Source organism: Nesoenas mayeri, assembly GCF_963082525.1.
Source record: "Nesoenas mayeri genome assembly, chromosome: W".
Lineage (NCBI taxonomy): Eukaryota > Metazoa > Chordata > Aves > Columbiformes > Columbidae > Nesoenas > Nesoenas mayeri.
This window is the reverse complement of record NC_137553.1, coordinates 10,750,073-10,764,895: the sequence shown is the minus strand read 5'-3', so window position 1 is coordinate 10,764,895 and position 14,823 is coordinate 10,750,073. Positions and strand designations below refer to the sequence as shown.

General features: G+C 41.5%; 1 protein-coding gene across 1 annotated transcript in view; it reads left to right on the top strand.

The window, feature by feature from the left end:
• Nucleotides 1-6,526: 6,526 nt before the first annotated feature.
• Nucleotides 6,527-14,823, top strand: part of LOC308051443 (zinc finger protein 131-like) — a 31,875-nt gene continuing 23,578 nt past the window's right edge. Inside the window, 4 exon segments of the mRNA XM_080361875.1 lie at nucleotides 6,527-6,620; nucleotides 10,622-10,760; nucleotides 12,232-12,333; nucleotides 13,515-13,659. Coding sequence (XP_080218001.1) covers nucleotides 10,637-10,760; nucleotides 12,232-12,333; nucleotides 13,515-13,659 — 371 coding nt within the window. The 5' untranslated portion in view covers nucleotides 6,527-6,620; nucleotides 10,622-10,636.

Here is a 14,823-nt window from a genome sequence, read left to right as displayed (position 1 = left end):
CATATTACGTGCTTCTGTGTATTGCCTCTCTGAAAATCAAGCAGCTTGTCAGGAATGTGAGTTAATTGTTTTACTAGTTGTTTTTACAGTTGTTTATTTGTGGTATTGATCGTGTAAGTGCGCTATAAAACCTTCTCCCCACTTTTCCAACTCGCGCTGCAAGCAGCTCTGTGCTTCCCCTCCCTCCCTCCCTCCCTCCCTCCTCCTTCTCACGTTTTTTTTACTTATAAGATGGGGTCAGAAATGACTGTTTTCAGTCGTGTTCCTAAGAAATCAGTATTGGGAGGTGTTTTAAAACATAGGAAAGAACTTGGAAATATGAGGAAAGAGGATCTTGTGAAATACTGAAATCAGTGGTGGCTTCTGTACAAGTTAAATGAATGGGGAAACTGGCTGGAGAATAGAACCTTTAAGTATCTTTAAGTATAACACAGCAATCGTAGATGTCTTCCTTGTTAGCCTGTTTTCTTTGTGGGTATCTAAGTGTGTTGCAGTTTTAGTAGGTCCTTATCTGTTGTGTGGTACGGTGATTTCACAGACTGCTAAATAATGAGAACCCATGGACTCAAAATGTGTGTTTTGTGATAATACAGAAGATCATGAGTAATTTAGTTCTTTACTGCGTGAATGTGATGGTGAAATTTTGTGTGTAATAGCTGTTACTTTTCTTTCTAGCATGCTAGCTTTATTCTGGCGTTCAGACTTGCGCAACTCTGTGATAGGCTGTCTCATCACGATGTACTAAATTTGGCTCTTCTGTACGCACATCAGGTAAAAAATCCTGGTTTTGAGATAACAGTTGTAGAGCACCAGATGAGACACTAATAAAAGCCTTGCCCAGTCCAGCTTGCTAGAGCAGCAGGGGGGCAGGTGCTGATTGGGCTCCAGCGCGCACTGACCTATTTTGTCAGGGAGACCCAGCGGTACCTCCACCTGGATGAGCAGTAAGCGGTTCGAAGGCGCAATGCAAAAACTGAGATATTGTCTTGAATTAGTGTAACTGTGATCCATCTGCATATTTGAACTTGGTATTTGGTTTTCATATCTGAGCTCAGTATTTTAGTTTGCATATATATATATTTGGTACCAAAAGAATTTTGTTTGGGGAGATAATTACAAAATGGGAAGCGGTTCCGCTACTATAATACCACCTTGCTCCCCCTTAGGATGCATCCTTACACATTAGAGTAACTTTTGGGGAAATATTCTGATAAAAGAAAACTTGAAACGGTATTGTACTCGAATGTGGCTTAAATGTGGAATTCTGGGTTTTAGTGCTGTATTGCAATTAATGTTGTTCTGCAGAACTTTGGAAAAAAATGGATGAAGTACAGTACTGTGAGCTAATTTGCTAATTTTGAGACCAGAAATGAATTCAAATTTTTAAACTCTGATTCGCATTGAAAAAAAAAAAAACAAAAGCAAAACCAAAAAAACCCAAACAAACAAACAAAAAAACCTAAATGCTATGATGGATGTGAACTTGGTATTGCATGAGGCTGTATTTAAAATTGCTAGAATATGAACTGATTTGGATCTAGGAAAATGGAATAATGGATGGATGTTTAATATGCTGTTTTTTGACATCTGCAAATGGGGCTGAGGAATGTAATGACTGTTGAACTAATTGGAATTGCATATAAAGTGTATTATGTTTCGAATAAAATGGGAATACAAAAAAGCGAAATATCCCAGGCCTGTGCTGTACAACTTTAACGTAAATTTCAGGCCTGTGTCAAGCTGCAAGATAAACTCAGCTCATTGTAACCAAGGAATTGGCCAGAGCCTCCCACTTCGTACCAGCGATTACACCACCTGCGTGGCCTTGGCTATATCTAAACTGCAGCAAGAAGATAAAGAAAAAAAAAAATGGAAAAACCTGTTTGCCTGTTGCTAAGCAGAGAAAGGGGGGCTTTATCCCCCCTGTCTTTATTTTTTTTTTATTTTTTTTTTTTAAAGTGTTGTCATCCATCCTTGTTGTGGCACTGCGTTGCTTCTTGGCTTTGAATCAGGGGTTGTTGGTGCTGTTTCTTTTTGCTTCAGTCTTGTTTCCTAGGTTTTGGCACATCTGGGGAGAGAGCTCATCATTTTACCTCCTTGCTCAAGTCGGTCTTTTTGCGCTGGTCAGCTTTGGGAAGTCAGAGTGCTGAGTGCTTCTCTGGGTCAGACTGGTACTAATCTGGATGTGGAGTGGAGCCAGGCTGGTTTGACGTGGAGTTTGGACTGATTTGTTTTCATGCTGAGCTGGAGATCTTGCCATCTCAGACGGGGGCGAGAGGGAGGCTTTATTTCCCCCCCAACCTCCCCCCCCAGCAATGTTACTGCTAGAGAACTGTAATACTGCATGAAGGAGTCTGAGGGTGAAATTTAAAGGCATCGCCAGTGGATCCATAGCTCTAATGAAGCTGGGAAATTAAACCAAAAACATTTTTTAATAGACTTATTCTGTGGTAACTAGTTGTAAGAGACTTCTTCGTAAATTCACCGTGTTAGTTTTTGAGGTCATGGGAAAGAAAGAAAGAAAGAAAGGCCGTTTTTTGAGACCAATGGAATGCCAAATTTGGAACATAAGTTTTACCATATGAATTCTTGTATTTGCCAGAAAGCCCTATACCCTCTCTTTTGGATCAAGATCTGTTAAGTAAATTGTAAGCTCAAATAATGTTTTCTGAGAATTCTGTTTAGTTGCCAGTCCTCCAAGAAGCTGCTTGGATGGTGCAGATCTGCTTGTTTCAAGCGAGAAATCTCTGAGGAAATTTCAAATGCTGTATTTCCACTAGTACTAACAGCCAATGTTTCGGTAAAGCAAACACTACACTGATAGATCTGAAACAGGACTTCGATCCGGTAAGGGGAAACAATATCCAATAATACGACAACCAAAATGGACTTAGAGATTTTGATGAATAAATTTGTGACAATCTTACAGGCTGCAGGGTTATGGAGCAGATCATCCTGAATGGAATCACACAGCACCTTCAGGATGGACAAGGGATCAGACCCAGCCAGCATGGGTTTAGGAGGGGCAGGTCCTGTCTGACCAACCTGATCTCCTTTTATGATCAGGTGACTCACCTGGTGGATGAGGGGAAAGCCGTGGATGTGGTCTATCTGGACTTCAGCAAGGCCTTTGACACTGTCTCCCATAATATACTCCTGCAAAAGCTGGTAGCCCGTGGCTTGGACAAGTGCACTCTACGCTGGGTTAAGAACTGGCTGGAGGGCCGGGCCCAGAGAGTGCTGGTGAATGGGGCTGCATCTAGCTGGCGGCCAGTCACTAGTGGTGTTCCCCAGGGGTCAGTGTTGGGTCCAGTCCTGTTTAACATCTTTATTGACGATTTAGATGAGGGGATTGAGACCATCATCAGCAAATTTGCTGATGACACCAAGTTGGGAGGGAGTGTCAACCTGCTGGAAGGCAGGTTGGACATGGCACTTAGTGCCATGATCTAGTAAACAGACTAGAGTTGGACCAAGGGTTGAACTCGATGATCTCTGAGGTCTTTTCCAACCCAGTCGATTCTGGGATTCTGTGACTGCATTCAATTGGACTTGCAGATTTGTCTATTTATAGCTACAACATAGAAAAAACCTGTGGCTATTGCGGGACAGTATGATGAGAATGCTAACAGACTGATATACTGATTGTTACTCTGAAATGCAGGGAATGAATTTAAGTCTTAATAGGCCATGATCCTTTTGTCATATATGTACCATTTGTGAAATTTAATTCTGATTTTTTTTTATTTGTAATCTATGTCTTTATAAATTGCACTAGCTGGTTTTCTTAACAGCACAGTTTTTGGCATGAATAAATGTAAATTGCTGCAGAACCTGCAAGTCTTTAACATCAGGCCATAGGCCATACTTGTATTTGGTCTGATCTTACATACTTGCAAAGTTTTTGTTGATGGTTCTGGGAAGTCTCATAAAGCTGTAGTGGTTTGGTGTGAAGATAACAATTGGCATCATTCTGTAAAAATTATTGAAGGTTCAACCCAATTAGCAGAACTTGGCACAGCTTTAAATTACTTAGAGCTTTCTAAGGAGGAACCTCTAAATTTGATTTGTGATTCTGAGTACGTAGTCAAGGTCCAACGCACGTATCTGATTCTGAACTGTGTTTTTGTTTTGGTTTGGTTTTTTTAAAACAAAAAGGGGGGAGAATTAGGGGAAACACCACAAAACCAATTGTCAAAAGCATTGTATGTGATGAATCCCTTGGTGCAGCCCAAATTTGCCCTGTGATGAAACACATTGCAAGTGTGACCCAAAAACATGCTAAATCAGAAAGAACCTACATTAGTTATGGCCAAATCACTAGTTAATGGTCAATGGAAAAGGCCACATCAATTGATAACCTGGGGGAGAGGCTATGCTTGAGTCTTTACAGATCAAGGGCCACAATGGTTGCTGGCACGAAATGTGAAACCTTTGTTATCTTCCTGACAATGACTGCTGCAGCTGCTGCATTTTGAATGCCTGCACAGACAAAGACTAACATGTGGATTACTTTAGCCAGCATGACTGACCAGTACTTCATATGACTAGCTATGGCGTCTCCGGAAAACCCATTCCACAAATCCCCCTTGATGACTACAGTAGCATCACACAATTGTTTCAAAATAGTGGTCGGTGCAGAGGCATTGCAACACACTGTAATAATACCAACATGGCACTTTGGATTAATTGCTTCCCGGAAGCAGATATTGAACCACAGGAACTGGAATTGCTGGCATCTATGCCCATGGATGCTTGTATCCAGCTGTTTTGTAAAAAGTGTCAGAACAATATACAAGAGCATGAATGGATAAAAGTGCAAAATGTTAATGCTGCCCTTGGTGACTATAGAAATGAAACTCAATGGCGTAATGCCTCGCAGAAGAATCCAAGGGGTGTCGTTAACGATGTGGGACAGCGACCCTGAAAACTCCCGTATGGTGTATTCCTGATCTGCAGAGATAGACCCTCACCAGAAATTCCTTCTAATGCTGTTGGAGGACCATGTAGTTTGGGACGATTAACTCTCTTAATGCCCAATGTATCCATGATAGTAGATCACAGAAGAGCAACACGGGAAAAAATGCTTTTTGCATATACGTAAGTCAAAATGTGATGATAATTTAGATCTTTGGGGATCGGGATTAAGGGTTTTAGGATCTCTTGTACCTGGTGTTGGCACAGCTAAAGTTTTAAATACTTTAGAAAAATTAGGATGCTTGCTATCTAAACAAACTAACAGAACTTCTAAGGCTTTAAGTGGACTTTTGTTAGATGTAGATTCTGTAAGATATGCTACACTGCAGAATAGAGCCGCAGTAGACTTTTTGTTAATAGCTCGAGGACGTGGGTGAGAAGATTTTGATGGGATTCATTAAATAAACTGTTTAGTGGTTGGGGGCTTTCAGGGTGGTTGTTATCAGTAGTGAAAACGGGACTGATTGTTTTGATGATTGCTGTAGTTGTGTTACTAATGTTGCCATGCATGATTTCTCTGCTGCAAAGGGCCCTGCAGCAGACAATAAAGGCAATTTTTTTAGCACAAAAACAAAAAGGGGGAATTGTGGGGGACTATGGTGGGTCCCTGGATTCCCTGACGGAGGGCATGGGAACAGAAATTAGCCTTGAAGATATGAAGGCCTACCCATGAGAAAGATGGGAGTAAAGGAGTATCCAGAGATATTAAGGTGTGCCCATGAGAGAGAAGGGAGTAGAAGAGTAACATTGATGATAGCAAAAATAGCCAATGAAATGTTACTGCTGTGACTTGTAACCAATAGTGAAGAGACACATGAATTGGTAAAACTGTATAAAAATGCACTTGTGGCAATAAATGGCATCTACTACTTTCATCCTGGAAGAACTTGGTCTATGTCGTTTGTCCATCTCAACCACGACAGCAACCTTAGAAATAAGAAAAGAAATCACCTGCCTAGAGGCAATGAAAGGACCCAGTGAAGAATGGGAAGACCCCAGACCCTAATATTATTACCCATCTGAACTGTTGAATGAGGGGTGGGGAATTCAGACTGTAAGAGTATAATTGCCCAGGGATTTCTTTGTTTGAGGTCCCTCTTTGGAGGCACCCATCTCAAGCTGTAGTGCTATTAACAAAAATGACTTCGTAGAAGAATCTCCTTTCAGCTTATTGATTCAGCAGAAACCTAGAGTCAAACCCTATTATAGTGGCTGGCATGTGTAATTTCCATTACACAGTAAGGGCAGTCAAATATTGCTAGCACTTTGTTACAACAGTAATTTGCACAGACTTGTTGGTTCATTTATACAACTTGTGAACGCACAGACTTGTGGTCTCGGGAAAAAATACAGTGTTTAATCTTATTTTAATGATGAATTTAATTGCAAATTTCTTTCATGTTCAGAAAGGGCGCGCGCACACCCAGACTACAACTCCCAGAATACACCGAGCAGTCGAACCGCGCCCCCCGCCGCCTGCGCACCGTGTCGTGTGAAAGGTGACTCCACCGTCACTTCCGCCGCGTAGTGCAGGTCGGGAATGCGAGTCGCGATTGGCCGGTGACTGTCCTGCTTTTCAAAGTGCTGGGGAGCAGGAAGCGGTAACGGCGGAGGGAGTGCGGCAGAGTGAGAGGTTCTTCGCGGTGAGTACCTAGCGGAACCACCTCCCCACCCCGCGGAGCACAGCGCTGTCGGAGCGTGACCTGGCCGAGAATTGAAAAGGGGTCGATTTAATGCGCGCTTTGATGACGTAATAACTAATGAGGCAGCGGTGCTGCTAAACACATGGCTTGGGCCAGCACCGGTCTGGTCCCCTTCTCAGGGGCGCCCCCATGGGATACTTGAGCCTGCCGGCGGTCGTCCGTGTCGCTCTCAGAGCGCCCATACCCGGCGAGCACTCGGCGCTAGCTAGGCCTTCCGCCTGCTCCTGGAGCTCGACGGTCGCTCATTGGTTCCTCCGCCTGGGGCGGGCGCTGCTGCTGCCTTATGATTGGCGGGATAGTGGTGACTGCCATCAGCATCCGCCAATGATGTTGCGGCTGAGGTGCGCTGGATGAAGCTTGGAGGCGGTGTGCGCCGCCGCGGGAGGCTTCGGCGGGCCGGGCCGGGCTGGGCTGGGCTGGGCTTCGTTTCCGAAAGTTCCGCGGAGCCTCGGGCCAGCGGAGATACCGACGGCAGATCGTGGTGCTGTCTCGCAGCCGCTATGAGCAGCGAGAGGCCTCTCCTGCCCCTTGGTACTGCGGAGCTGGGCGTGTGCCCTGCTCGGCAGTGTGTGGGTGCTTGGTTCGCCTCAGTGGAAGCAAGGCCTTGTCTGTGGCTGAGAGGGGATAGAGGGGTTGACTTGCATCCTTGCTCTGTGATTGTTATTTTGGAAGAAAAATATATAGGAAAGTGAACAACAAGTTCTTACATCTGTGTTACCTTAAAGCAACCACTGCCGTTACCCACCAAACGCTCCTCATTCTCCTTTTCTGAGATAGCCGCAATGAGATGGCACTGGTTTGGCCAGTGCTTGGTCTGCTGATCTGTGGTGTTTGATTTGCCATAACTCTACTCTGCCTACCTGCATTTGTGTATGATTCATGTAGGCAAAGAAATCAACTGTCTAGTGCCTAAAGTAAGAGATCCTGTTCAAGTCCAGGAGTATGGAAATAAGAATACTTAATTGATGTAGAATCATAAGAACAGATCTGCAAATTGTGTGCATGCCATATAAAATGAATCTGGTGTTAGAAGTTGATACAGTTAAGTCAGTAGTCAATTAGGTCTTCCAAGAAAATCCAGGTAAATAACTGAATTAGTCCAGTTTCCATCTCTCACTTCTGAGCCTGCGTGTGTCAATTTGGATCACTTCTGTCTGCCTTCCTTAGCTTCTTGTTTTTTCTCTGAGGACTGTGGCTTTCACTTCTTGCTCCAAAGTAGTCATGCTCTCATTGAACACATGCTGTTCTGTTGAGCTTTCTTCTGCAATATCACTGAGTTTTGTCACTGTTTATTGCAGGTCAACAATAAACTGTGGCAGATGCTCTCTATTAACCCTGCCCTCCCCACTAAGGAAAGGGAATAGAAGGAAAAGGGAGAGAGACTTACAAGTTGGGAAGTTAAAAGAGCTTTACTAATAATGAGAGAAAATAATGCAAAATATGCAAGATGGCTGCTATAGCAATAGAAGATAAACCAGGGCCTTTTCTACATACCATTCCTACCTTAAACTCAGTAAAACTGTAAATATTGGGCATTATCAGCTCTGGAGTGAACATTGTCCAAAAACCATGCAGCCAACTTCAGAAAAATAGTTATTTAGAAGAACATAGCTGAAAGGAAAATTCTGTAACAGAGCATTGGTCTCTTTTTTAACCAAAACCAGGACAGTTTAAAATGAAAATATGCAATGACTGCTGCAACTGTACTTAGATATGTGATAAATTCACATTTTTTTTACTGGTTTTGTGTTAATTCAGGACAATAAATTGCTTATCGTAATTTGTTGTTTTCTTATTCATGATTTTCAGTGTTCTGAGAAAGACTGGAACTTTATAAAATGTCTTAGATTGGGGGGGCTTGCTTTGTTATTTTGAGGAAGGTTTTTTTTGTAATGTCTTCCTACAAACATGCAATTTGAAAGTAAATTTTGGATAGGTGGAAATAATGAGATTTGGGGGTCGAAATTTTGTTTAGTTTAATTTTTAGGGAATTGCACTTAACAGCAAGTCATCTATCCTTGTACAATGTATCAAATATGGGCAAGACGAATAAAACAGTGAATTAAATGGCTGACAACTTACCACACGAGACTTTATGTGGAATATCAGATGACAGAAGAAAAGCAGAAGCTGCTGGTCATCTGTGTTAGACCCATCATTACAGATGAGGTGAAATGAAGGCAACAGCAGCATTCTTTCCCTTCAAACTCACCTTCACCCTTGCCCTCACAAGATCCTGATATGTAATTCAGCATCTGCTTGGCAAAACAGTGATAGCAGATAGAACTAGACTTAAATAAGCAGTTGCTTCTGCTCTTCTTTTTTCATGCTCTTGGCAAAATGACTTCTCTATGGGACAGTTTTTCTGAGATGCAAGAAAGAGTATGTTTTGTGCTAAAAATAGGAATTCCACAATTTCTTTAACTTGATGTCTGTTAGTCATAAGAAAATAACTTTGCTTTTATCAAAACGAGGTAATTCTTCTCCTTTCTACTTCTATTGAACCCTGTATACCAGCATGTGTTTTTGTTGGAAGTGAGGTAGAGTTTACACAGCTACACAGGGGAGTTATCAGGCATGGTGGCATCAGCTCAGATATGGTTAGTACATGTAAGGAACAGGTTTGTGCTCAGGACTTTCCAATTCCAATCACACAAAAAAATCTGCACCAGAAGTTAGGGAGCACCTGCTATCTAGTTTCTTCTAGCACTTTGAAGAATTAACTGCTTCTTTGCCATGCTAGAATTTTCCATTCAGTGTTTGGTTTGATACTAGCTGTTCTCCTGACTTTCTTCCTTTTGTCTATATTAAGTATAACAATATAGTGAAGAGTATGTCTCAAATTCCTTTAAGACTCATTCAAGCCTAATCACCATTTTCTCTCAGAAACCATATGTTCTTCCAAATGAGATAGGCTGTGAAAAAGAAACAAAGTTTCTGCATTCATATGACTTTGAAATATCTTGGCTTTTCCTGTGGTGTTCTCAGTGTGAGAGCCATGTGAATGTGGGAGTTGAAGATGAGTGCTGCTGCACAGATCTGAAGTCATTTTGCCTGGAGTTAATTTGTGAAATGCTTTTATTGAAGCACTTGGACTCTTTCCAGATATTCTTTTGCATAAGCAGCATACTAACATCTGTGTCTCATCCACAGGCACAGAGTTCTGCCAAACCTCTTCAGGTTTGAGAACCTCTGCAACTCCCATCCCCAGCTATGTTTGTTGCATAAGTAAGGGAGGAAGAGCCATCAGATTACAAGCCTATATGTCTCTTTCAAAAGGTTGGCAAAGAATATTTCACCTTGCAGGGGGAGAAGTCTAAGAAGGCTGGGTGAATAAGAAGCTCTTTGCTCATGGGTGTGACAACACATCAAATCCCTGGCAATTCCTATGTACTCAGAAGCTGAAAAGTGCTGCTTTATTACATTCTTATTTAAAGGAAGTAAACATCTTGTGTGCACTAGATACAAAATATGACTTAAGTATGAAAATTTTCAGAACCATTCTTCCATCAAGTGGATTGGTAGAATTGCAAGAAGTAACTGTGTATTATGACATTATGCTGCCAAGATGCTGTAGAATAGTTAGCTGTGATGTTACATCCCTGCAGTATTTGCTTTGAGGGAGGTGGGGGCCCCTGCTGAATCTGTAGAAGAAATGCATTTACTCACTTTGATCGTGTTGGTTTTTTTGGTTTTGTGGTTTGTTTGTTTGGGTTTTTTTCTCTCATGTATAAATAAGGCCATATTCCACTTCATTAACTCTGAAGTGTCCTACCTGTCAGCTAAAATCAGATAAAACTGTTACTGAAACAGTTTGGTGTTTCTGTTGGTTTTATAGTCCCTGAAAAGTGCTAGTTAGTTCATGTTTGTATACTAACTTGACAGTACATAGTATTTATTGAGTGGCCAGTATTCTTACTGTCCTACTACATCTTTTGCAGACTAGTCCTTTTGCCATGGAAGCTGAAGAAATGATGGAATGTATCCAGGAATTTCCTGAGCACTATAAAGTTATTTTGGATAGACTGAATGAACAACGTGAGCAGGACCAGTTTACAGATATCACCCTGATTGTTGATGGTATGTATGTACAGGCCTGAGAAACAGTTGGTATACAGATAATTCTGAAAGCTGTGCTGGGAAGCTGTTGGGTTTGTCACAGGTCAGCTGTCAAACTGGGCAGCTAACAAATTCTTGATTCTGTATTGTGTGTGACTTGCTTGCAGAGTTTCATTTAAAATCTTGGGCTGAACAGAGTTTCCAGCAGTGATAAATAATTTTGCTTCTGCTTTTCCAAACAAGGGGCTAAATATTTTTAGATAGAAGCCCACTTTGAAACTGCTGTGCTATATTTAACATGTTGTCTAAGGATTTCCAAAACATTGTAAAAATATTTCTCCCTAACTGGACCTGACTGTCTGTATGTAGAGAACTTATACAAATATTGGGTTGTTTAAAAACACAAACAAAACCCCAAACAAACAAACAAAAAACCAGCTTGAAATAAGATTGCCTTTTTGCTTCTCTGGTATCTGCTTACTATTTTAATATATTGATAAAATAGGGTAGAACAACTCACTTTTCTTTTTCTACGTGTTCTAAAGACATAAGTATTAGTTTAAACAGAAGACAGAGATATAAGTGCTTATTATCTCATTAGAAAAGGTGGTGTCTGATAGATCACCTAAGATTGCTTCTTATCCCAAAGCAGTTCAAGGAAGATAGGCAGTATCTACTAGGACAGATCTGGCTAAAGGAATACCACCTGATCCTTAGAAGGATATAAAGAACTCACTTGAAGGAAAAGGGTCCTACAGAGCCTGGATAAGAAAAAAGTAAACAAATGAAGAAAAAAATTACTCTCCTGGAATCACCATAGTTTCACTGACAATGCTTGCACAAAACTTATCCTGAATGTTTGTTCCTGCTCTAGTATTACCAAATCCATGTGTTGAGCTCAAAACTGTTTTATTGTGTAGCTGTGTAGTATTAATCCATGTTGCTTCTCTTACCTCTGTCCCACGGAGCCTTATGAATGTTCATGCCTGTACCAGGGAGAAGGCAACACAGTGATGAGGAATACACAGTCTGGAAAACAGGAAGAACAGAACAGAACTACTTCTGTTCTGCAGGGCTCTTTATGCTGGCAGAAGTGATGATAAAAATACATCTGTATGTAAGAGCAGCAAAAAACAAGGAGAGCCTGGATAAAACCTGAGAACTGAGCCCAAGACATACAGGAAAAAGTTTGCACAGGAATTTCCCATAACTTAAATATCTGAAAGGAGAAACACTCTGGAGTGAGTCCTCCAGCTGATTGAGTTGCAGAGCTTCAACAAGGTCAGTGATGTCAGCAAGGGCCTGCATGAGATGGGACAGACTTACTGCAGTGGTATCCCATGTTACAAGGAGACATACAAAGTAATTATAGGCTGCTGGAATAGATTTGTAGGCTGGGTGGTTCTGCAGCCATTCTCTGCATCTGCACTTATTCTGCAATATGAGTAAGGAAGGTGTTAGCCTAAACCAAAATTTTTGTCTCTCTTTGTAGGTCACCGTTTCAAAGCTCATAAAGCTGTTCTTGCTGCCTGTAGCCAGTTCTTCTACAAATTCTTCCAAGATTTCACCCAGGAGCCCTTGGTGGAGATTGAAGGTAGTCTGATTCATGCAAATAAAAACCTTCAGAGTTATATGCCCAAGCTCAAAATGAATGTAGTATCCTTGGTATGGGCTGAAATGCATGCTTGGTCATATTGATTAACTTTCTAGATCTCAGCTCTTGAGTTGTTCTGAGGTACTGTTATGGTTTAACCCTGGCTGACAACTAAGCACCATGCAGCCAGGCTCACTCATTCCCCCCAGGTGGGATGGGGGGAAGAATTGGAAGGGTAAAAGTGAGAAAGAAACTTGTGGGTTGAGATAAAAAAAGTTGAGTAATTAAAAATAAATATATATTTTTTTAAAATGGCAAGGAAAAATAACAGAGAGAGGAAAATAAAACCTAAGAAAGTAATGCAAATGAGAACAATTGCTTGCTACCAACTGACTGATGCCCAGCCAGTCCATGAGCAGTGGCTCTTCTGCCCACCTAGCCCCCAGTTTTATTGCTGAGCACAACATCATATGGCATGGAATATCCCTTTGGACAGTTGGGGTCAACTGTCCCAGCTGTGTCCCCTCCCAACTTTTTGTGCACCTCCAACCTACTTGCTGGTGGAGCAGTGTGAGGAATAGAAAATGCCTTGACTGTGTAAGCACTGCTCAGCAGTAACTAAAACATCAGCGTGTTATCAACACTATTTTCAGCACAAATCTAAAACATAGCCCCATACAAGCTACTATGAAGAAATTTATCCCAGCCAAAACCAGTACAGGTAGCTATTGCCACTGGAAAAAACTTCCCCTGAAGAAAAACTAAAAAGAAGAAAATGCCTTGGCTCAGGTGCAAGAATAGGATAGATGTGGAGCAATACTTACCTGGTAGGCAAAGAGCAATTTCCTGGAGCAATACTTCAGCTTCCAGTAACTTGCTGCTTATAGGTTTCTTCAGAGAGCAGTCATATTTTTATGTTTTAAATTTATACTTTTTATTATTCTATGCAAACAGCTTTTTGTCCATCTTCTCCTTTTATCTTTGTCGTGGCATGACTCTGTAGTTGTTCCAGATTCACATGTTTCTAAAGTAGACTTTTTATTCCAACATGAGTCTTTCAAGGGTGGCATCTTCATGAAACTGGCTATCAAAGTACTGTGAGCAAGCAAGTGTGCAAGATTCATCAGATAGATGAGACTGAGGAAATGCTGAAAGAGGCTGTTTTTCTTGCTTGTAAACAGGTGTAAGTAACATGGCATTTCGTCACCTAATTGAGTTCACCTATACAGCAAAATTAATGGTCCAAGGTGAGGAAGAAGCAAATGATGTTTGGAAAGCAGCTGAGTATCTACAGATGTTAGAAGCGATCAAAGCACTTGAAATCAGGTAAACACATAAGCCTCTTTTTCTTCCCAACACTGAAATGTAGAGTCTTAAGAATCCTTTTACGAGAGCTGGCTACCAGTTGTTAAGGAAGTTTCTTCACCCTAGGTTTCCCGAAGCAGAGTCTCAGGCATGAATTCCAGAAATTACTCTTAAGTAATTTATTTGAAATGTACAGTGATAGAGAGCAGCTTGAACTGGGTGCCTCTACAGAGGGACCCTGAACAAAGAAATCCCTGGGCAATTATACCCTTACAATCCAAGTTTCCCCACCCCTCGCACACCAATCCGAGCCAATTGTAGAATTAGGGTCTAGAGTCTCCCTGTTCTTCATTGGATCCCTTCATTTTCATCAGGCGGGCCATTTCTTATCTTTGTGGGCAGTTGTTTGTCTTTCACTGACCAGTCTGGATGGCAATCTAGGTGCTGTCCTGTCAGCTGCTATTTGCACTTGCAGCTGGAAAGTTGAAAAAGTCCTTGGTCTCCTTGGCAATAGCCAAAACATCAGTAAGCTCTCACATTCTGCTGTTTCTTGTCTCTAGATGTGCCGTTCCTTTTCTTATCTCTAGGGATGGATGCAGCTTCTGCTGATGATCATAGCTCCCTTACCTTCTGGCTTGAACCAACTCTGGGGGCCCTCCTTTCCTTAACTAGATAAAAAGTTTGACATATCTAGGTGAAAGTTCACAGTTTGCAGCCTAAGGTTACAGCACATTTAGTTACTTAGCCTAAGCAAGTTCTATAAGAAGCAGTATACTAACTCGCACAATAGTCTTGCCCTATTATGCTTATGCAAGCCTCTTGATTGTACAAACACAATAGTTCAGTAAGCTAACACCTGGACATAGGCTAAAGCAATCTATATTTCATAACACAGTATTTTGCAGTGCTGTTCTTTATCCTGGAACCTTCTAAACTTGTGTGGGACCATATACTCTTCTACTATAAGATATGGGTCAGAATTATAAAGGCTAAAAAATTAACATCACATTCTTTGGACTGAACTGAATGACAAGTGACATGGCTGTTAAATATTGGAGACATTGTAGGGCTGTGACTTTCTGGTAACTAATACCAGGTCTCTGTGCTATCTGACTGCCCACACCTGATTGAGAGCTGAGTGTACAGTAGTGATGTCTCTTAGGTAATTAGGCCACCTTAACAACT